This window comes from Trichosurus vulpecula, chromosome 5 (genome assembly GCF_011100635.1).
Source record: "Trichosurus vulpecula isolate mTriVul1 chromosome 5, mTriVul1.pri, whole genome shotgun sequence".
Classification (NCBI taxonomy): Eukaryota; Metazoa; Chordata; class Mammalia; order Diprotodontia; family Phalangeridae; genus Trichosurus; species Trichosurus vulpecula.
The window spans coordinates 183,763,189-183,788,467 of NC_050577.1; the positions used below are offsets into that span (position 1 = coordinate 183,763,189).

Here is a 25,279-nt window from a genome sequence, read left to right on the forward strand (position 1 = left end):
GAAAAAAGCACCCCAGGAAAAATTCTGGAACAGCAGAACCAGCAGAAAGATGGAATAGAACTATCTTTTAGCCCAGGGAAGTTGGAGGATCAGCAAGAAAGGTCTGTCTCACTTAGGTTAAAGGGGGGTGCAGTCCAGAATGGGAGGTGGCCCAGCAAGCCAGCAACAAGCCCCACCTCAACAAACCAACAAGAGATCCTGAGTCCCAGGGTGGTGGAGAAGGCAAGCACCAACACCAGGACCCCTCATATGCCTCAGCATACTCAGGGGAACTGACACATTCCAGCTTGGAGAACCACCACAAGCTCTGGTGAAACCCCATGTAGGCAGGCATCTTCCAACAGTGGACTTCCCTGTGCTTCAGTATAGCCCTGGGTGGGTAGACATCCTCCAGCATCCAGATGTCCTTGTGCACCAGTGTAGCAATGTAGGAAATGCAGGAAAAACCCCACCTGGCCTCGGCACACACCTGACACCACCACTAGGACACCAGCTCAGTCCAAGGTAAGCTTCCAGACCCCTACAGCCTCCAGCTGCCAGCACCTGAGGCCCCAGCACACAGGGCCAGTGACAATGCCCTGTCTCCCAGCACAAAAAGCATGGAACAGTGGCCCCTGTATGCCATCATGAGAGCTAAACTTTAAAAGCCAGGAAATAGGCAAACAAGACGAGAAAGAAGCAAAAATGAAGATTGACCATTAAGAATCACTATGGCAACAAAACAAAACTTAGAAGAGGACAACATTGTCAATACACCTCCATCAGAAACCTCAACGCGGAATGTGAATTGATCTCAACCCCAAAAACTCTTCTTGGAAAAGCTCAAAAAGAATGTCAAAAGTCAAATAAGAGAGGTAGAAGAAAATTTGGTGAAAGAAATGAAAGGTATGCAAGAAAGAGTCAACAATTTGGAAAAGGAAGAACAAAAATTGACTGAGGAAAACAATTCCTTAAAAAATATGGTAGGCCAGAGAGCATAGGAATAAATGGAGCCTTCCTTAAATGTAATGGGATAAGTTAGATGCATTTCCAATAAGATTGGGAGTGAAACAAGAATGTACATCATCACCACTGTTATTCAGTATGGCACTAAAAATGTTAGCTTTAGCAATAAAAGAAGAAAAAGAAATTGAAGGAATTAGAATAGGAAAACAAGAAACTAAGTTACCATTCATTGCATATGATATAATGATGTACTTGGAGAATCCTCAAGAATCAAGTAAAAAACTACTTGAAACAATAAACAACTTTAGCAAAGTTGCAGGATATAAAATAAACCCACATAAATCATCAGCATTTCTATATATCACTAACAAAGCCCAACAGCAAGAGAAAGAAAGAGAAATTCCATTTAAAGTTACTGTAGACATTATAAAATATTTGGGAATCTACCTGCCAGAAAAAAACCCAGGAACTATATGAACACAATTACAAAACAATTCTCATGCAAATAAAGTCAGATCTAAATAATTGGAAAAATATCAGTTGCTCATGGATAGCCAAGCTAACATAATAAAAATGACAATTCTATCTAAATCAATATACTTCTTCAGTGCCATACCAATCAAATTACCAAAAAAATTTTTATAGAGCTAGAAAAAATAACAACAAAATTCATCTGGAAGAAAAAACGTCCAGAATATCAAGTGAATTAATGAAAAGAAATACTAGGGAAGGTGGCCTAGCCATACCAGATATTTAATTGTTATCATGAAGCAGCAATCATCAAAACTACTTGGTACTGGCTAAGAAATAGAGGGGTAGATCAGTGGAATAGCTTAGGTACACAAGACACAGAAGTCAATGATTATAGTAACCTACTATTTGATAAAGCCAAAGCCTCTGGCTTCTGGGATAAGTACTCATTATTTGACAAAAACTGCTGGGTAAACTGGAAAATAGTATGGCAGAAACTGGGCATAGACTCACGTTTGACACTGTATACAAAAATGAAGTCCAAATGGGTACATGATTTAGATATAAAGACTGATACTATTAACAAATTAGGGGAGTAAGGAATAGTTTATCTGTCAGATTTATGGAGAGTGGAGGAATTTATGACCAAACAAGGGATAGAGAACATTATGAAATGCAAAATGGATAATTTTTATTATGTTAAATTGAAAAGTTTTTGTACAAACAAAGCATAATACAACCAAGATTGAGAAGGAAGCAGAAAACTGGGAAAGAATTTTTACAACTAGTGTCTCTAATAAAGGCCTCATTTCTAAAATATATAGAGAACTGAGTCAAATTTACGAAAATACAAGTCATTCCCCAATTGATAAATGGTCAAAGGATATGAAAAGAGAATTTTCAGAGGAATGAATTAAACTTATCTACGGCCACATTAAAAAATGCTCTAAATCACTGTTGATTAGAAAAATGCAAATCAAAACAACTCTTAGGTACCACATCACACCTATCGCATTGGCTAACATGAAAAAACAGGAAAATTATAAATGTCGGAGAAGATGTAAGAAAGTTGGAACACTAATCCATTGTTGGTGGAGTTGTGAACTCATTCAACCATTCTGGAGGGCAATTTGGCACTATGCACAAAGGGCTATAAAAATGTGCATACCCTTTGACCCAGCAATACCACTTCTAGGGCTGTATCCCAAAGAGGTTGTAAAAATGGGAAAAGGACCTATATGTACAAAACTATTTATAGCAACTCTTTTTTTGTGCTGGCCAAGAACTGGAAATCGAGGGGATGTCCATCAATTGAGGAATGGCTGAACAAATTGTGGTATATGAATGTAATGGGATACTATTGTGCTATAAGAAATGATGAGCAGGCAGACTTCAGAGAAACCTGGAAAGATGTGAATGAACTGATGCTGAGTAAGGTAAACAGAACCAGGAAAACATTATACACAATAACAGACACATTGTGTGATGACTGACTTTGACAGAGTTAGCTCTTCTCAGCAATGTAAGGACCCAAAACAATTGGTAAAGACTCATGATGAAAAATGCCATCCACATCTGGAAAAAGAAATATGGAGTTTGAATGCAGGTTGAAGCAGATTATTTTCTATTTTTGTTTTGTTTTGTTTTATTTTATTTTTTTTTGTTCCCCCATTCCTTCTAATTCTTCTATGGAACATGACTAATGTGAAAATACGTTAAATAGGAATGTATACATAGAGCCTATATCAGATTGCATGCTATCTTGGGGAGGGGAAGAGGAGGGAGGGGGAAAGATTTAAAACTTCTGGAAGTGAATGTCGAAAACTAAAAATAAAAAAAATTAATTAAAAAAAAGAACATTCAGAAGAGAAAAAAGACAAGAAAAGCTCTGATGGTGCTAACATGTTAAAATTGATGTGTGCTTAAAAATCATGTGTTTTTTGTGATAGATTCACAATTTCACATGCAATCCTTTTTTCTGTCCTTTGTATATGTAAATGTTCATCTTAGCTGATAACTGCCAAATTGATAATAAAAAAATAAAATAGAAAAAAGAAACAAAAATTAAGGGATGAGAGAGAGGAGTACAAAGTCTGCAGATGGAAAGGAGAGGTAGAATGGGGCAAATTATCTTATATGAAGAGGTGAGAAAGATCTTTTACATTGGAGGGGAAGATGGGAGAATGGGTGATGGGCGTCACTTGTACCTTACTCTCATCAGTATTGGTTCAAAGAGGAAATAATATACAAGATCAATTGAATGTAGAAATCTATCTTACCTGATGAGGAGAGAAGATTAAATAAAGGGAGGAGATTAAGTAAAGTAAAGATTAAGTAAAGGAGAATAAGTAAAGGTGGGGACTAACAGAAGGGAGAACAGATCGGTGAAGTGGTAGACAGAAGCAAAACACTGGTGAGGTGGGAAAAGGTGTGTAACTACAATCTGTTAGCAGCTACTGTGGCTAAGACCAACAACAACCAGTACTACAGAAGGGCTGCTAACACAGGTTCTTTGATCTGCTTTACTAAGGAAAGTAACTTTAAGGGGCTAACTATCTCACTTTAATCAAACATACATATATAACTCACTTAGTTCAGGAGGAAAAGCCAGCACCCTGAACTTTAGAGGAAATACAAATAGAAATTACAAACATCAGCAGACAAACCTTGTCTGATTCAAATCACAATTCATAGTTACCAGGAAAGCTCAACATCTGGATTTACAAGCCAGGGAGCTCTTAACAATGGCTTGCTCCAAGTCATGCGCCACTCTTCCAGTGAGTGAGAGCCCCAAGGAAAAATGACAACCTCTGAGTTTATATATCCTGTTCATGGTCAAAGGTCATCACAACATGCGAATCAAACCCATGTGACCTAAAAGCATCACAAACATGTGACTCAAACCCATGTAAACTAGGCTTTCCCTTGAGGCAAGCAAGTCATCAAAGACTCCTGATCTAATCAAAAAAACTGAAGGCCAGACTCTTCAAGGGTGCTTGATTAAATAAGTACTAAAAGAACAGTAAAAGAAAGTCCCAACTTAATTACTGATACAGGGTGAAAGGAGAAAGAGGACTAAGAGGAGGAAGAATAGCATGGTGGCAAATACACAGCGAGTAATCAAAACTGGGAATGTGAATGAGATGAAGTCTTCCATAAAACAGAAGACGATACCAAAGTAGATAAAAAAAATGAAATCCTATAATATGTTGCTTACAGGAAACACACTTGAAGCAGAGAAACACAGAGTAAAGGTGAGGAGCTGGAGCAGAATCTATTATGCTTCAGCTGAAGTAAAAAAAAAAGCAGGGGTAGCAATCCTGGTCTTAGACAAAGTAAAGTAAAAAAAAAAATACCTAATTGAAATAAAGAAGGAAACTGCATTTTGCTAAAAGGTATCATTAACAAGGAAGCAATCAAATTAAAATAGCAAGAGCAATACCTGTAAGATCTATGGGAAGGGGAAGAATTCATGACCAAACAAGAAATAGAGCATTACAAGATTTGTGTACAAAAGCAAGCCCCTGTCTTTCTCCAAGATGCTAGTACCCCAAGGACCAGTCCACTACTTTTGCATTAATGTAGCCCTCTTAAATAGGAGAATATCTTCCTCTTGAATTCTTTCCAGACAACCTGATTCTTGAACCTCGTCATCCTCATTTCCTTTTGATCTATTTCTTCTCCCACAACTATGATGAATATGGAAATATGTTTTACATGATAGCACATGTATAAACTATATCAAACTGCCTACCATTTTCAGAAGAAGGGAGGGAGAAAAAAATTTAGAACTCAAAATCTTGTAAAATTGAAAGCTAAAATTTTTCTTGATATATAATTGAGGAGATACTATTTAAACTAAAAAAATTGAATCTCCATTACTTAAAACTTAGGAGAGTATTTAATGTCTAGACCATATAGGGTTGATTTTGCTGACTCCAGATAAAATCAATAAAATTGGTCATGGAGGAAGATGATGAGTAATGAATACAGAACAACCTTTTTTCTTTTTCCTTTTTTTGCCCACTTTATAGCACTTTATTTTTTCCAATTACATTTAAAAATAACATTCAACATTCACTTTTGTAAGATTTTGAGTTCCAAATTTTTTGCTCCAAGATGGCAAGCAATATGATATAGGCTATACATGTACTATCGTATCAAACATATTTCCACATTAGTCGTGTAGTAAAAGAATCACAACAAAAGGGAAAAACCATGAGAAAGACAAAAACAAAAACAAAAAAAGAGAGAAAATAGTATTCTTTGATCTGCATTCAGATGTCATGTTCTTTATCTGGATGTGGATAGCATTTTCCATCATGAGTCCTTTGGAATTGTGGAGTTTATTAAATGGAGTTTATTAAAACTCAGTCATGGTACAATGTAGCTGTTACTGTAGAACAACCTTTTTTCTAATTGTGAATAAGGACCAGAATTGATAATCACATTTCCTATAATTTCCCTCTTTGTTAATTTAACATGTTTTTATAACTTTATCTTGCTTGGTAATAAAGTCCTTTAAACATCAACAACAGCCTAGAAATTAGCTATCAGGATAGGAGAGAAAGCTATGCTTTCCAAAACTGAAGTGAGGTGACTGAAGGCAAAGCCATGATAGATTATTAGAGGCAGCAACCCAGCCAAACTCTCTAAACATTCCAATTTCAAACAACTTTAAAATTACAACTCAAAATCTTTGGGATGGCAGAGTGAAAAAGGTGGAGGTGAGGCTAAGAAAACTAAAGAGGTTAGCAAAAGAAGTCTGTGAAACCTGAATGCACGTGGTGGCAGCAGTATCAGCCTAGGCCTTGAAGGCAGCTGTGATAGCAGCAGCAGTTTCAGGAGCTCCCAGCCCAGAGGTAGAAAAGGCTTTGTACAACTGATCAGAAAAAAAGATGACAGGGGAGCCTTTGCTGGCACAAAGTGCAGCTGGTGTTGATTGGCAACTTTATTGCCCATATACAATTCTGGGTTGTAGTTCCAGGGCAGAGAGGAATCTTTTTCATAAATCACAAGGGAGCACAGGGCCTGGTCAGAGTTCCAAGGAAGAGAGGAGAGCTAGCACTTATGGCTGGAGGAAAGTAGAAGACCTAGTCACAGTTCCAAGTTCAAGAGGAGCAGTAGTTCTTGAAGTTGCAGTGGATCAGGACCTTTCTTGGGTAAAGACCAGAGTGCACACCACAAGAAAGCAGTCACATCCCCCCACATCACACCACATTGGAAGCACTGAAAACTCACACACCCCTATTACTAGCTCTTAAAACAGCAGAAAGAAAAAACCTGAAGCTTGGGACAGTGAGCATCCAGGTGAGCAGATCCCAACTTTAACATAAAGTTCAAATCCAAGAAATAGACTAGAAAATGAGTAAACAACAAAAAGAGCTTGATCATAAAAAGCTAATATAGTGGCAGGGAAGACAAAGATAGAAACCCAGAAAGAGACAACAATGTAAAAACCCTTACAACCAAAGTCTCAAAAGAAAATGATAATTGGATATAAGTCAAATGAGAATTCCTAGAAGAGTTAAAGAAAGAGATGACTGACAGAGGAAATTTGGTATAGAAGTGAGAGTAATGTAAGAAATTTATGAAAAAAAATTAAGTTTGGTAAAAGAGACACAAATGATACTAAAGAAAATAGAACCTTAAATTGGCCTAATGGTAAAAGAAGCATAAAAATTCAGTGAAGAAAAGAACTCCTTAAAAAGCAGAAGAATAGGGGAGAAAAAGCAGGGACTTCCTTGAGCTCTCCCCAAAATCCCTCCAAACACCTGTAAAAAAAATGACTCTAAACACAAAACGACAGAGTGAAACAAGTCTTCAGCCCAAGACAGCCTGGATGGCTGGTGGGAAGGTTCTATCACACCGTGCTGGGAGTGGGGGCCATGCCGGCACAGACCAGGCTGGAGCAGACCAGGTGCAGCAGGTTTCAGGGCACTGAATCACTGAGTTGTGGTGGGTTCCAGATTTCTCAACACAATGCCAAACACCACTTAGCAGGTCAGTGGGAAAACTCTGTTGAATCTGGGTGAGAGAAGGGTGTAGTCTGGCTCCAGGCCTGGGATGGTGTAGGCAGCAGCAGCAACAGAGGCAGCACAGCAGCTGCTTCTGAAGCTCCAGGCCCACAGACTATGGGGGGATCAAGCAGTTAATCAGAGCAGGAGTGCAGAGATCTCATTGCTGGCACTGAGGCAGTCTCTTGCTTTACCCTGCTTGGATCTGGGTTACAGTCCTGGGTGGCAGTCCTGGGTGAGGAGGAGCACTGGTGTAGTAGAGCTTGTGGTGGTCATGGACAGGGCGTCCTCCTAGCAGTTCCAAGGCAGAAAAGAGTGCTTGGGACAACTCACAGACCAGAGCACAGGCCAGGAGAGGAGTAAACACCTTTTCTTGAATCATACCACCTCAGCAGAACTGAAAATTCACAGGTGCCTACAAGTAACTCAGAAAACAGCTGGGCAAAACCCCTGAAGTTTGGGACAGAGCACTCTCCACTCTGGAAACAATCATACCATGACAAAGAGCTCAAAAGTCAAGTAATTGGCTGGGAAAATGAGCAGACAGCATAAAAAAGATCAGACTACAGAATCTTACTTTGGTGACAAAGAAAATGAAAACATACAGGGTGAAGAAGACAACAAAGTCAAAGATCCTATATAAAAAGCCTCCAAGAAAAATACGAATTGGTTGCAGGCCATGGAAGAGCTCAAAAAGGATTTTGAAAATAAAGTAAGAGAAGTAGAGGAAAAATTGGGAAAAGAAATGAGAGGAATGCAAGAAAATCATGAAAAATGAGTCAACAGCTTGCTAAAGGAAAAACCCAAAATACAAAGAAAACAGCACCTTAAAAAATAAACTAACCCAAATGGTAAAAGAGCTCCAAAAAGCCAATGAGGAGAAGAATGCCTTAAAAGGCAGAATTGGCCAAATAGAAAATGAAGTCCAAAAGCTCACCAAATAAAATAAGAACCTATATGCACAAAAATACTCCTAGAAAATCTTTTGTGGTGGCAAACAATTGGTGATTGAGGAGAAACTCAGCAATTAGAGAGTGGCTGAACAAATTGTGACACGTGATTGAGATGGGTTGCTATTATGCTATAAAAAATAATGAGGGCAGTGGTTTCAAAAAAAATGGGAAGACCTCTATGAATTGATGCAAAGTGAAGTGAGCAAAACTGGGTTATTGTATATAGTAACAACATTATTTTAATGGTGATCAACTGTGAAAGACTTGGCTAATTCCAAAGGACTCATGATGAAAATGCTATCACCTCCAGAAAAAGAATTTCTGAACTCTGAGTATAAATTGAAGTACAGTTTTCTCACTTTATTTTCTTGCTTTTTGTGATATGGGTAATGTGCAAATGTTTTGCATTCTTTCACATCTATAAAGGCTATAATATTACTTGTCTTCTCAGTGGGTGGGAGAGAGGAAGGTGGGGGGGGAGAAAATGTGGAACACAAAAAAATGTTAAAAATAAATAAATGATTAATATTTTTTAAACTGAGGTGAACTAATCACAGTAGTTGTTTCTAATGGGTCAAGTATATTATTTGTTTCTGGAAAAAGGAATAGATTGAAAGGATAAAACAGACAAAAGGATCACAAAAGTACATTACCTATGTAAAAAGGAGAATGGCCTTCTTTAGCAAAGTTATCAATATATGCGATTCCCAAAGGTCCAAGTGGACTTTCTCCAATCCCACGTAGCATGTTTCCCAACATTACATATATCCACATGGGTGAAGTAGATTCATTTTTGCAACCTTGGAACACAAGAAATCAGGGTTTTTTTTTATTTTTACCATAATATACTTAATTATGCAGCTATATCTTTGTTTTGCCTGAACATATAATACTCATTACGTCTTTAATTTGACTTTATTTTATTGGTTCAACTAGAGACCAGATTCAGTCTCACAGTTTATCAAATCCTCTCTTTAAAAAAGAAATATTTCTTTTATTGAACCATTCTTAAAATTTTTTAAATTAAAGAATAATGCCTAATGCATGAATAATGATACTTACTTGATTCTAGTAGTATTGGCGATGTCGTATTTCCAGCTGAATGTTGATCAGTTGTGCAAGGAAAGTAGGTAACCGTTGAGTTATCAAGTGCTTTACCATCTAATGATGTATCATACGTGTAGCTAGGATAATATATTCAGAATACTAAGTTATAAGGTATTCACAATTTCATATACCCTCATCCTGTCATAGGTTCCCAAAGTGATCAATACCACTGGGGGGGGGGGCTGGAATGATCCAGGGGGCAGTAGTAGTCTCAAGTACAGTTGGAGGTCTTTGAAGAAAAATAAAGGCACGGCAGAAGCATAAGGAAAGACAAAAATATAAGAAAGTTTTGAAAAGCCATTCTTACATGTTTCATCTGTTGTGTAACAGAGTTAAAGTTGTAACAATTACATTATTTTCCAAATAAGCTTCAAGTTATAACTGATCAGTGGTAAAGTACACTGACAAGTCTTAACAAGCAAATGTTGGCAGGTGAGCATGTGGCGCATCGTCAGGAAGTACAGCATGCATTGGAAGGAATATGTGCATATAATGATGTAATAACTTGTTTACAATATGATATTGATACTATATTGTTACATTACATAACATCACATCAGCAAAATTTTAATGCAGGTAAATACAACAAATTTACAATAAATTATTAAATTTAAGATGCGTCATTTGAAAATATTTTATATGTATTGTTTGAAATGATGCAAATTTCAAAAAAAAAGCTAAAGGGCTAAAGAAAGTAGGTTGTGGGGGGGGTGCAGAGAGCTGAGTAATTTTTTTAAAGGGGACCGTAGACCAAATATGATTGGGAACCTCTGCTGTAGACCAATTTCATCTTACAATTTTCTCACCCCAATACACTTACACATTGAACTTTACTCTGCTTTTCTGTCTGTCTTTTAGAATTAGTGGGTGATGATGGACAAAGAATGCCCCTCAGGAATAACAACAGTCTTTCTCAAGTAATATCAGCAACTAAAGGCCAAAGAAGCCCTTAAGTACAGTTAAAGGGATGAAAAAATTCTCTTCTGTATCATTTGTGTTTGTGTACCTTTAACATGACATATGTGAAAATGAGTCCAAGGCCATAGAGATCCACAAGTTAGTACAGGAATATGTTAGTTCCTATTTACCCATCAAATTGGTCAGTCATTTAGCCATTGGGGGAACAAAGGGATTGTCCTGTGCAGAGATCACAAATAACTCAAAGTTCTAAAACCCTAAAAAGAGAGGGAAAAGTAGATTGTGCTTTCTCAAAAAGATAATTTACTTCACTTAATGTAGGCCATTTGGACCTAGCCCTTTTGCCTACAGGATGAGAAGAAGGGACATGAAGAGTGAAAGAGAGTGTGATTGATGTATATTTATGAGCATAGCCCTTAACTCAATTAACCAAAACAAATTTACTAATTCCTACTATGCATAAGATTCTAGGAGTAAAAGGTAAAAATGAAACAATCCCTATCTTCAAGGATTTTAAATTGTTTTAGGAAAGGCAACGTGTATACATGGTAGACCAGCTAGGTGGCATAGTGAATAGGGTGCTGGACCTGGAGTCAGGAAGATGTAAGTTCAAATTCAGCTTCAAACACTGTGTGGCCCTGGGCAAGTCATTTAACCTGTTTGCCTCAGTTTTCTCATCATAAAATAGGATAATACAAGCATCTTCTTCCCATAGTTGTGATGACCACATGGGATAAAAATTGTAAACACTTAGCACAGGAGGAAGAGGAGGAGGAGGAGGAAGAGGAGGAGGAGGAAGAGGAGGAGGAGGAGGAGGAGCAGCAGGAGGAGGAGGAGGAGAAGAAGAAGAAGAAGAAGAAGAAGAAGAAGAAGAAGAAGAAGAAGAAGAAGAAGAAGAAGAAGAAGAAGAAGAAGAAGAAGAAGAAGAAGAAGAAGAAGAAGAAGAAGAAGGTGGAGGAGCAGGTGAAGGAGGAAGAGGAGGAGGAGGGAAGTGAGGCAATAGCAGCTTGAATTCTATCAAGTCTTGTCATCTCCCATACACATATGGGACTTTACTCCCTCAAATCAGATATGTGAGGCACTGGAATAGGAGTGAGGTAGTGGTGTACATATCTCTTACCATTCTTGTATGACTGCTCAAAGTTTGCTATCATGAAACTCTGTAGTTAGATTAACTGCGGGCGTGGTTTTGTCTTAGGCCCTTAAAGTTCTAAACCAGATTTACTGGGTCATCCTTCTTTTGATATCTTTTATATCCTCATCCCATTCTTCTAAATGCAATACAGTTTTTGAACAAATATTTTGCTGACAAAATATCTATTTAATATATAATAACATACATATATACATATATGTATATATACACATATGTACATGTATGTATGTGTATGTATTTGAATGTACCTGAATATATTTCAGTTTAAGCACTACCACATATTATAGGGCATACAGTATTGATACTGCATATAAAGTATTACATCTATAATTCCCACTTTTGTAATCTTAAGTTTCTCTCTATCTTATGGATCCTTTTAGGTTGTCTTCAAACATGCACATATCTTCCCCATTCTAAAGCAAACAAGCAAGCAAACAACAAATAAACCTTACCATCACTTTGAGCAGTACTCCTGTTTCTCCTCCTTTTCTCAACCAAACTCATAGAAGAAACTGTCTACATTTGTTGCTTTCATTCCTTTTCCTCTCATTCACTCCTCCCCCCTTTCAATCTATATTTGGATCTCATTCCTCAGCTTACCCAGTTCTATCCAAAGAAAAGCAATGATTACCCCATTATCTTTTTTCAAATGGTGTATGTAATATTGGAATTAATTGCTTGTTAAATATTTGGTAGAATTCACATGTAATTCCATCTAGTAATACGTTTTTCCCCTCGAGGAGTTCATGTATATCTTGTTCAATTTCATTTTCTAAGATTTGGTTATTTAAGCATTATGTTTCATCTTATAATATGAGAAATTAATATATTTGTGAATATTCATCTATTTAATTTAGATTGTCAACTTTACTTGTATATAATTGGGCAAAATAGAGCCTAATAGTTTTATTTCTTCTTTATCAGTCATGAATTTACATTTTTTTATTTTTGGTACTAGTAAGTTGATTTTCATTTTTAAATCAAATTAGATAAAGTTTTACCTATTTTACTGCTGTTTTTCAAAACAATCCATTTCATTTGTTCTTTCAATAAGTTTTAACTTTTAATTTTGTTAATCTAACTTTTAATTTTCAGAATTCCTATTTTGTTGTTTAATTGGGTGGTTTAATTTTTTTGCTTTCTATGGTTTTTTGGGTGCATAACCAATTTTTTACCTCTTTTATTAATACAAGTGAGTAGAGATATGCATTGTTGAATTAGCTGCATCCCATAAAGTTTGGTATTTTATGTTGTATTATTATTTCAATTTTATTTGCAGAATTTATCAATTGTTTCTGTGATTTGTTTCATTACCCATTACTCTTTTTTAACATTTACTTCATTAATATTTCCAGATTACATGTAACATTTTTTGACATTCAATTTTTTTTCTGAAACCATCCTGCTTATCATTTCTTGTGGCACAATAGCATTCCATCACAGTCATATATCACAACTTATTCATCTATTCCCCATTGATGGGCATCCCTTCAACTTCCAATTCTTTGCCACCACAAAAAGGGATGCTCTAAGTATTTTTGTACAAGTAGAGAATTTTTCTCTTTTCTTAATCTCTTTGGGATACAGACCTCGTTGTGGTATTGCTGGGTCAAAGGATATGTATGGTTTTATAGCCCTTTAGACAGAGTTCCATATTGGCCTCCGGAATGACTGAATTAATTTGCAACTCTACCAAGAGTGAATTAGTGTCCCAATTTTTCCAAACCTCCTTTAGCATTTATCATTTTCCTTTCATGTCATGTTAGACAATTTGATAGGTATGATATAGTATCTAAGAGTTGTTTTAATTTACATTTTTTTCTAATCAGTAATGATTTATGTGCCTTTTCTTTTTGCAGGACAGAAGGCAGGACAATTGTGGTTAAATGACTTTCTCAAGGTCACACAGCCAGTAAGTGTGTCAAGTGTCTGAGGCCAGATTTGAACTTAGGTCCTCCTGACTCCAGGGCTGGTGCTCTACTCACTGTGCCACCTAGCTGCCCCTTTCATGTGACTATCGATAACTTTGATTTGTTTTTCTGTAAACTGCCTTTTCATATCCTTTTACCTTTTATCAATTGGGGAATGGCTCATTTTAATATATTTGCCTTCTTTCCCTATGATATATTTGTCATAGAAATTCACTGTAAAATTTCCCCCAAGTTTCCTGGTTTCCTCTCATTTTGGCTGTATTAGTCGTGTTTGTGGAAAAAAAAACCTTTTTAATTTAACATGATCAAAATTATCCTTTTTATATTCCATGAGACTTTTTATCACTGGTTTGGCCTTAAATTCTTTCCTTATTTATAGATATGACAGGTAAAATTTTCCATGCTCCCCTAATTTGCTTATGCTACCACTTTTTATGTCTAAATCGTGAACCCATTTTGACTTCATTTTGGTATAGGGTGTGAGATTTTGGTCTATATCTAGTCTTTTGCCAAACTGCTTTCCAGTTTTCTCTGCAGTTTTTGTCAAATAGTGAGTTCTTGTCCCTGAAGCTTTGTTCTTTGGATTTATCAAATACTAAATTATTATAGTCATTTACTATTGTGTATTGTGTATCTAATCCATTCCACTGATTCACCACTCTATTTCTTAACCAATACCAGATTGTTTTGATGATTACCCCTTTGTAATACATTTTAGGATGTGGTAAAGCTAAACCACCTTCCTTCCCTTTTTAAAATTGATTCCCTTTATAATCTTGGCCCTTTGTTCTTTCACATAAGTATTGCTATTAGTTTTTCTAGCTCTATGTGATATATTTGAGTAGTTTGATTGGTATGGCAATGAGTGAGTAAATTAATTTACATGTAATCATGATTTGTATTATACTGGCTCAGGTTTCCCATGAGCAATAAATATTTTTCCAGTTGTTTAGATATGACTTTATTTGTGTGAAAAGTCTAGAGTAATTGTGTTTATATCATCCCTGGGTTTGTCTTCTACTTGGGAAAGTATTTTATATTGTCTGCAGTAATTTTAAATTTTAGTATTTCTATTTCTATCCTTTCCTGATGGATTTTGTTGGTATATAGAAATGCTGATGATTTACTTGGATTTATTTTATATTCTGCAACTTCACTAAAGTTGTTGTTTCAATTAGTGTTTTTGTTGATTCTCCAGCATTCCTTATGAATACCATCATATCATTTGCAAACAGTGAAGTTTTGCTTCCTCATTGCCTATTTTTTATTACTTCAATTTCCTTTTCTTGTTTCATTGCTACAACTAGCATTTATAGCATGACATTGAATAATAATGGATATTCTTGCTTACCATTAGCACTTTATTGGTGGGCTTTAAATTTATCCCTGTTACATATAATACTTGCTCTTGGTTTTAGATAGATACTACTTATAATTTTAAGAATGACTCCATTTATTCCTAAGCTTTTTAGTGTTTTTAGTAGGAATGGGTATTGCATTTTCTAAAAAGGTTTTTTTTTTCATCTATTAAGATAGTCATATGGTTTCTTATTGTTTTTGTTATTGACATTGTCAATAATGCTTATATATTTTTTTCTTTACTAATATTGAATCAGTCTTGCATTCCTGTTGTAAAACTTACTTGGCCACAATATATGATTTTTAAAATATTATATGTTGTTATAACCTCCTTGTTACTGTTTTATTTAAAGAAATATTCGTTAAGGAAGTTGGTCTATAGTTTTCTTTCTTTGTTTTAGCTCTCACTGGTTTAGGTATCAAAACCTTGTTTGTATCATAGTAGGAATTTGGTAAGACTCCTACCTTCCATATTTTTTCAAATAGTTTATATAGTATTAGTATTATCTGTTTTTGTTAAGATTTGGTAGAATTCAGTCATAAATCCATCTGGTTCTGAAGATTCTTCCTTATGAATCACACTTATGGCTTGTTTAATTACTTTTTTCTAAGATTGGGCTATTTAATTATTTTCTTTCCTCTTCTGTTAATCTGGGGAGTTTATGTTTCTTTAAATATTCCTTCATTTCACTTAGATTGTCAATTTTACTGGCATATAATTGGGCAAAATAACTCCTAATATATGCTTTCATTTCATCTTTGATTGTGATTCATTCACTCCTTTCATTTTTGAGACAAATAATTTGTGTATCTTCATTCCTTCTAAAAAGAATAACTAAATATCTATTTTATTGTTTTTTCATAAAACAATCTGCTTGGTTCATTTATTAGTTCAATCTTTTCTCAATTTTATTAGTACTTTCTTTTATTTTCAGAATTTCCATTTTGGTGTTTAATTGAGGATTTTTAATTTGTACCTTTTCTAGGTTTTTTTTTAGTGGCATGCTCAATTCATTGATCTCTTTCTCTCTTTTATTGATGCATGTGTTGAGGTATATATTTCTCCTAAGTACTACTTTGATAGCAACCCCCAAATTGTGGAATGTTGCCTCATTGTTGTAATTGTCTTTAATGAAATTATTGGTTGTATCTTTCATTTGTCCTGTGACCCATTCATTCTTTAGAATTAAAATTTTTAGTTTCTAATTAATTTTTAATCTATGCTTCTATGTCCCTTTATTTAATTTAATTTTAATTATATCATTCCCTGAAAGGGGTGCATTTAATATTTTTGCTTTTCTGCATTTGTTTGTGAGACTTTAATGCCCTAATATATGGTCAATTTCTGTGAAGGTGCCATGTACAGCTGACAAAAAGTGTGCCCCTTTCTATTTCCATTCAGTTTTCTCTGGTGGTCTATCAAATCTATCTTTTCTAAGATTCTATTCATCTCCTTAACTTCTTTCTTATTTATTTTATGACTAAATTTAGCTATATCTAAGGAGATAAAACTGAGTTCCCCAAATAGCATATTTTTACTGTTCATTTCATCTTGTATTTTAACATTTTAAAAGAAGGTAGATGCCATGCAATTTCGTTCATATATATTTAGCATTGATATTACTTTATCTTCTATGGTACCTTTTAGTAAGATATGGTTTCCCTGCTTATTCTTTTTTATTAGGTCTATTTTTCCTTTTGTTTTGTCTAAGATTATGGTTGCTGCCCCTTCTTTTTTATATCAGCTGAAGCATAGTAGATTCTGCTCTAGCCCATTATTTCAATTCTGTGTGTGTCTCTGGGTTCTGAGTGTTTCTTGTGAACAAGATGTTGTAGAATTCTGGTTTTTAATTCAATCTGCTATCCAAATTTCTTTTATGGGTGAGTTTCAAACATTATATGCACTCCCCCAACCTCCAATTTCCCCTCAATTGTAAAAGCTCCTTTGTGCCTCTTTTAGTGAGATAACTTTTCATATTCTTTCCCCTCCCTTGCCCTGCCTCCCAGGGCATTCATCTTTCTTGCCTATCTACTTTTTCATCATCTCAACATAATGAGCCACCTCCCTTTCCCTCTTTCTGGGTAGCATTGTTCTAATTGTTCTAATAATGATAAAGTTCTTAGAAGATACATGTATCATCTTCTCATAGAGAAAGGTAAATAGTTTATTCTTATTGAGTCTCTTTTGATTCCCTTTCACGTTTATCATTTTATGGTTCTCTTCAGTCTTGTTTTGGAAAGTTTAATTTTCTATTCATCTCTGGTCTTTTCATGAAGAAAGCTTGAACATCTGCTATTTTGTTAAATGTCCATTCCCCACCCCCTGCCAAAAAAGGACTATACTCGATTTTGTTGAGTAGGTTATTCTTGGTTGTAATCTAGTACTAGCAAAGGTGCCCCCTGTAAAATTTTTTACCAGTTGCCAGGTTCCCTTAAAATCTCTAACTCAAGAGCTCCTGAAGCTCCTGCTGCTCCTTTTGTCACCACCTAGTTTTCCCATTGGGGTCTCATTCATGCAAACTTGAAGCCAGATTCTACCCCTATGTTAGAGATCTCTCCTTCCAGCCTACTCAATTGTCTTTGGTTGGAAGAATATCTCATCCTGTCCTTTTGTTAACTTTGCTTCTCCATAATTCTCTCAGAGGCAATATTTTTAAGTCGTTTGAAGGAAAATGTTGAGAGAGGTTGGCTGGGTACTTCCTCTACTCTGTCATCTTGGCTCCACTTCCAGAAATCCTTGACCCATTCATTCTTTAGGATTGTTATTCAGTTTCTGACTAATTGATAATCTTTGCTTTAAAAGTCCTCTATTGAATGTAATTTTTATTGAATCATGGTTGGGAAAAGTTACATTTAAGAGTTCTTTTTTGCATTTGTTTGTGAGTTTTTTTATGCCCTAATAATGGTCAATTTTTTGAAGGTGCCATACACAGTGGAGAAATAGATGCGTTCTTTTCTATCTTCATACGATATTCCCCGGACTTCTATCATACCTAAATTTTCTAATATTATATTTTAAACTTATTTCTTATTAATTTCATGTTTACATTTATCTAGGTATAAATTAAGATCAACATTCTCTCTTTCTGTATGTATATATATATTATATTACATAAATTATTTGTATTGTTATATATAAGATATTACATATATTATAATGTATATATTACATATTACATAATATGTATATTGCATATACATATTATGATACATAAATATTAAATGGGTACATGCATTATTTAGACATAAAGGATGACATGATGAAGTTAGGGGACCATGAAAGAAACTACCTGTCAGATCAAAGGATTGGGAAAGCATTCATGACCGTACAAGAGATAGAGATATACATAGGAGGTAAAATGGACAATTTTTATTGCATAAATTAGTTTTGCACAAATAAAATATGTAGCTAAAATTAGAAGAAAATAAGGAAACTTGAAACAAATCTTTGCAGTAAATTTCTCTGTAAAAAAGTCTCATTTGTAATAATCATAGGTAACTAAGTCAAAATTTTAAGGAGTTATTTCCTAACTAATAAATGGTCAAAAGCTATGAATAGGCAGTTTTCAGAAGAAATCTAAGCCATCAATACATGTAAAAATGCTTTAAATCACTAATAATTAGAGAAATTAAAATTAAGTCACCTTTGAGGCACCATCTCACACTCATCAGATTAGCTAAAATGAAAAACACCACAGGAAAATGACAGATGCTGGAGCACCCACCAGAAAAACAGGTTCTTTAAAGCAAAACCTATTAAACTATGCATACCCTGTGACCCAGCAATACCATTACCAGGACTATACCAGAAAAAGATCAAAGAATGAGGATAAGGTTATTTTACACACACACACACACACACACACACACACACACACACCCCTCTGTGTGTACTTATAATCAGCTCTTTTGGTTGAAGTGTTGAAAGAAAAAATTGTAAACAGAGAATGCACATCAGTTAGAGGATGAATGAATAAATTTATGCACACACATATGTGTGTGTGTATATATACATACATACACGTATGTGTATATATACAATCAAAAGGCAAATGATGTGGGGACAGGGGATGAAATAGTAAAGGAAGTCAGACAGCAGGAAGAAGAGGTTGGAAAGTGGAAAGTCAGAGAGTATCACTCACATAAACATGGATCTGTGTTGGGAGCACTAGTCAGCATGGACCCCAATAGAGATGGAAGAGTGCTCAGAGAGCAAGAGTTTAAAGGTTTATTTTATTGGGTTTTTTTTTGAAAGAAGCAGGGTTAGTACACTAACATATCCAAAATCATTTCAAAGTTGTCAATAAAACTTTAAAATTAATGTGTCCACAACATCTCAAAATTTTCAGCAACATTTAGTGATCTGTAGGTCTTTACTATGGAGGTCTGGAATTTGTCTGGGATTTACATACAATAGGACCAAAGGGCACCTAGATGGCTTCTCCCGATTCAGTGAATATTACTAGGATGTGAATTTGAGTTAGTCGATGACACAATTTATAAATTATACTCCTTCAATCTTTGGGATGGTTTGTATATGACTTCCAGTTTCCCCTTGCAATCTTATTTCCTGCTAATGCCCCTTTATTCTGGCTACTTTATACTTATTCTACTAACTTGAATTGGAGAGGTGGCTAGGGGGACCAGGATAGGATATAATTTTAACACAGGCAGGATTGAAAAAGTCAATTTTTCTATATTTCATGTCTAGCACTCTATTCATCATACCAAAATATTCAGGGTAAGGGATAGTGAGGAGTCAATGATAACATCAAGGTTATGAACCTGACATACTAGAAGAATGATTAGAGTAAAAAAATTAAAAGCACACAAAACTGGGGGATCTTTCAAGGTACTTTGTCCATTGAAGGTTGTAATATTATATTTAAAAGTACTCTGAAAAGCCTATATGGAAAAAAACAAACAAATAAAAAAGCATGAAATGGCCACCATAAATGTTTCAGACTAATGTCATGTATAGAATGTGGGAAATCTCAGGAAATTTAAAGACCATCTATATACTCCATACAATCCCTTAATTTTACAGATGCTGTAAAGCTAAAGCTCAGAGAGTTGTAGGGCCTTTTCTAGGGTCACTCAGCTAGTAAAGACAGAGCCAAAACTTGGGTACAATTGCCCTCATTCCAGGGCCTATGTTATTTACAATAGATCCTATTGTTCTGTTGTATACTGATTGCAAACTAAATTTAGAGGATTCTTTTGCCACATAGAAGTAAACCAGTAAAATGCTTACAAAACACATTGATAGGGTACCACAAGCATTTTAATTATCATGCTCCTCAAAGAGTCATGAGGGTTCATCAATTCACTAGCCATATGGCTAGTCAGCCCATAAGTCTAGGTTAAGAGTTGGAAATGAGAATAACATCAAATCAGTGAGATAAAATAGTTTATCCTACCTATCAAGGATGAAACAGGACTTGCGCCATCTAAACAACACCTGAGTCATGTTTTCATTTAAAAAATTTCAGATGTGCAATGTTGAAAAATGGATAGGTGGCTTTAGTATCAAGAAGATCCAGATTCATCTTGTGTTCCTGATACATTTTTGCTGTGTAACTCAGGAAAAATCATTGAACTTCTCAGTGCTCCTGGCAATCCTTTAAAATTATAAATTGCAAAGCTGGTACCAGTTATCATTGTTAGAGGGAATTTCCTTATCAGGAATTCCCTACACTAATGACATCACAGATTCTTTACAAAGTTAAATATTTTGAAAATTGCTACACAGACAATATTTAATTTGGAATTAAGCCCTTTGCTTTTTTCCTGTGTCATATATTCTAAGATAAGGGAAATATTCATTTAATCAATTGACCTGCTTTACTGATGCTTTTTTTCTCCTCCCCTCACTGATAAAACTACTGGTTGCTGAACATTGAAATGAAGTACACATTGCATGGAAAGTTATAAACACCTCATTCACTTTCCTATTATTCTTAAGCATTTTTCTTGTTTATAAGCTTATGCAAGCTCTAATATGAACAAATACAAGTAAAAAGCTAACCCCTTATTTTCACAAATTTAGCTCTTCTGAAATAGAAGCTTTTGTTATAATTGCTTAATACTTACTATCCCATGAAGAAATGAGGCAATGCAGTTAAAATACTTCCAATTCCCATAACGAAACACCCAATTCCAATTAATCTTGGTATGTGAAATTTGGGTCCATAATGACTTACCAGGGTAATTACCAGCAAATTGCCTAGAGGAAGAAAAATTGTATTTCAGTATGATGTTATTCAATAAATACAAGATGACTTGAGCACCTAGTAATGTAAGGCTATTACTTTGGTAAGCACTAAAGGAGGATAGACGAAATACGGAACAATGTGGCTATTACCTCTATACGCAAGTATCTTATGATCTAGCGAAGGACACAGAACTTACATATATGAAGTAAAACTGATGCTAAGTACAATAATATTGAGTTCAAATAAGGGAAAATAATCAAGGAAAGACTCATGCAGTTTGTGGAACTTATGCTGATTATTAAAGTTTTATTAGGGGTTATTTGAAGAAAAAAAGAAAGAATATTAACAAAATTTCATGAAAAAGATGAGAATGAACAGGATATCTGTTATTTAATATGGCAAAATAGTTCAAATGATTGGGGTGAGCAAGAAATGCCAGGACAATAACAAGGTCATATGTAAGGATAGGCCATCACCTGGTCAAATTAAAATGGGATAACACACAAAATCAGAGGTAACAAAACTGAAGGAAAATAGAGTTTTAAAAAGTACCAATGGGGGCAGCTGGGTGGCGTGGTGAGTAGAACACTGGCCCTGGAGTGGGGAGGACCTGAGTTCAAATTCAGCCTCAGCTGCTTGACACACTTACTGGCTGTGTGACCTTGGGCAAGTCATTTAACCTCAATTGCCCTGCCTTCCCACCTCCAAAAAAAAAAAAAAGAACAAATAAAATGTCAAAATGGGACAATGTATTGTGTGAGTCCATTTAATCTTTAGAATAAAAATAAGACTCCCTGAAGGTTCTGAGTTGTCTTATTCAGAGTGCTGAGACAGCAATTGCTTATTTGTATATGGCAAGCTATGGAAAGAACTGAGGAAGGAAGAGAAATCAGGAGAGGGAGAAAGAGAGAAAAAAGTGTCAAAGACATACTTTGAAACTAGATGACAAATGATTGTTGTTAATAAAGTACAGACCTATAAAGTTCTTTCTCTTTTCATGCACTGATATATCTTACTAATTTTAATTAAATAAAATTACCTATTTCAAAGCTTCCATCAATTAAACCAGCTTCAGATGTTTTTATGTCAAATCTTCTTTCTATATGAGTGATGGAACTTTTCATTAAAATTGCTAGTAGTGCTTTGCACATAAAGCTACAGATAATGGCAACCATGAACATCTGTATAGGGGATAAAATGAAAAGGAAAACATGTTTGAACAAAAACTTAGAGGAGTTTCTGTATTTGCATACATTAACTTAGGTTATCTTTACCTCACTCAGACAAGGCCATTCACTTTTAAGGTGTGGCCACTGTTTGTTCCACTCTCATTCTCACCAAGAAAAGGCCTCCATTCCCTTGCAGCTGCACATGTTACTGCTTCTCAGGGCTCCTAATCCCTTGTGACTGCAAACAACACTGCTCCTCAGGGCTCATAAGTTCTTGTGACTGCAAGCGTTCTTTTATGCACTGGCATGTCCCTGTCTTGAGAGCTTCTGAAGCTGTTGCTGCTTCTGTAGCTCCCACTAAGACCCACTGGGCTGGTTCCTACCCCGGTGTTTCAAACATCTTCTTCCAAGTTTCCAAGTTTTCTTGAGCTGGCAAAAAGTCTCAACCTGATCTTTTGTTGTCTCTGTTACTGCAGAAACTGATTTGAGGTGTTATTTGAAAGTTGTTTGGAGGAGAATATGAGGAGAGCTCAGTTGTAGTGCTCCCTCTACTATGCTATCATAGATTCACCACCATCCCAATCTATTGATCAGTTTATGATTGTTGTAACTCCATATTACTGCCTTTTCTGACACTACTTTTGCTCTTCCCATCTGGGATAGCACTCTGGCATTAGATCTCTTGAAATCATGCTTCCATTCCCTGATGGACTCAATCCACTAAGCTTCAGAACTTCTGCCTTGGGCTTGAGCTATCTTGATTGATAACTGAGAGCAAATTCACCTATCCCACTCAATTTAGCTGGCTCCAGACTAGATCATGATTTATGTCACATCTCACCATTCACCCTGGTGATTGTTTAATCTCCCCTAAAGTGTCTACCCACCAGACTAGAACCTCTTTTCAGGGGCCCCACTGCCCTATATGTGTTGTCTCTCCATTAGATTGGCTATTTGAGGATGGGGACTGTTTGGCTTTTGTATTTGTATCTCCACCATCTAGCATCGTTCTTGGCATAGAGTAAGGGTCTGATTACTTTTTTATTTATACATTCCACCATCCACTTCATTAATTGATTGATTTATTGATTGACATATATGTCTCAGTAAGATAGCAAGCCAATTGTGTCTGCTCAATATATAACCATTTTGGTACCCCTCAGCAAAGAGTGAAAACAAGCAATATTTTTCACTTCTTCTTCTGTTCAGCACTGGTCTTTCATCTCATTCCACCTTGGAGCACATACCACTATTCTCTGGAGCACAAAATTATTTTTCTTTCTGAGATGATCTTGCTCCCACTGAGAAAGTCTCAAACATGGTATTCATGGCTCACTGTTTTGGCAAGGCCAGTTTTTGCTTATGAGTGAATAAACCCATCCTGATACATTTTTAACTAGATCTATTAAAATAAAAAGTACCTTGCATTTTCCCTCAAATCTGTACTTTTATCTTCCAAGGAGTAGATTGAAGGTACCAAAATACTGAGTTTCAGCTTTCCAAACTCAGTCAGCTCTAAATATGTAGTTTAACTAAGGAACCATCACTGAAAGATTTCCAAGCCTATCTGAAGGTTCTGAGTTTCATGTTAAATTGAAATGTGAAGGAGGATTTTAGATTTTGAGGACTTTATTCAAATTAGGAATATACTGGAAACTTCCATCCCTACCCCCAAACCTAGGATTTCACCAATATGAGAAAATACAGTGAGGCAATGCCTTCTAGCAATATAAACACCTTTTCTGCAACTTAGCCTTAGAGAATTTCCCATGGCACCAAGAGGTTCAATGAATTGCCCAGGGCCACATAGGCAGTATGTTTCAGAGGTGAGACTTGAACCCAGAGCTTCTTGACTCCTAGAATAGTTCTCAATCCACTCTGCAACACTGCCTCCCCTAGAAAGCATCCTTCCCTTCCAATTGGAATTTTTTTTTCAACTAAAATTACAGGTGTAATTATTTTTATGCTGAAAAAAATATAATTCATTGAACCTTAAAGCTACTGAAGCATTTGGTTTTCTCCTTGACTGATGAATCCATGTTTGTTTTCTCAGTTGAATTTTTATTTGCATCTTTTCCGGAATCTGAGTTTTCTGTTTCTGCTGTCATTCTTTCTTCTCTTGAAACTATTACCTGGAGGGAGAAGATCAAATTTTGTATAATTTTAATGTGCGAAGGGATAGAAACATTTTTCCGAAACCCAGTTGTGATACACATCTGTATATAATAGGAACAACAACTATGAACACTACTTGGGATGTTTGGCAACACCCAATCAACTCCTCTTATTTTATAAATGAAGAACTAAGACTCAGGTAAAATGACTTTATTAGGTCACATAGCTAATCTTACTAAGAGAGCTGGAATAAAACCCAGAACACTTTTCCTCCTATGTTTTGCTGTAGTCATTATCTCCACAGCAATCAAATACCAAGAATTTCTGGAAAGTCTGCTGTCAGATCAGTACCTTTGTAGGTCTTATTGTGAAATAGCATGATTTAGAGAAAGAATTTTGGAAAAAGAACATTGGTTTCTATTCCCAGATTTGTAACTATTCGTGTGACCTTGTACCACACACGATGGTACTTGATATTTTGGGATCTCAGTTTTCTCATCTGAAAAATTATGAAGTTAGGTTAAATGACCTGATTCTAAGGTTACTTCCATATAAAATCTAAGTTCCTTAGGGACAGGGTCATACTTTTGTTTATCCCCAGTATCAAACATAGTGCCTTCATAATAAATGTTTGTTGAACAGTACTTACTTCCAGCTCTTTAATTTATCAGTAGATAGACATAAGGAAACTATAAAATAATAAGCTTTCCCTTGAGTAATGTGTAATGCAAATGGAAAGACAATACTTATACACAAGAAACAGCAGAAAGATAGCACCAAAATGTATAATATTGCGTGTTGGGTTGTGTAGTGGAAACTAGAATTCAGAGATTGCAGAGATCATTGTGGGATGAAATAGACCTGATAGAGGAGGTGGGACTTAAATTAGTCCTTGTCCTTTGGATAAGATTTGGATAATTAGA

General features: G+C 35.5%; 1 protein-coding gene across 1 annotated transcript in view; it reads right to left on the reverse strand.

Annotated features, from left to right (window-relative positions):
• LOC118851723 (solute carrier organic anion transporter family member 1B1-like) overlaps positions 1-25,279 on the reverse strand; it is a 73,016-nt gene that overhangs the window by 33,554 nt on the left and 14,183 nt on the right. Inside the window, exons 2-6 of the mRNA XM_036761234.1 lie at positions 24,233-24,373; positions 22,112-22,253; positions 20,951-21,083; positions 9,449-9,570; positions 9,040-9,186 (exon numbers count right to left, since the gene is read on the reverse strand). Of these exons, the coding sequence (XP_036617129.1) occupies positions 9,040-9,186; positions 9,449-9,570; positions 20,951-21,083; positions 22,112-22,253; positions 24,233-24,349 (661 nt within the window). The 5' untranslated portion in view covers positions 24,350-24,373. The remainder of the gene's footprint in view (positions 1-9,039; positions 9,187-9,448; positions 9,571-20,950; positions 21,084-22,111; positions 22,254-24,232; positions 24,374-25,279) is intronic.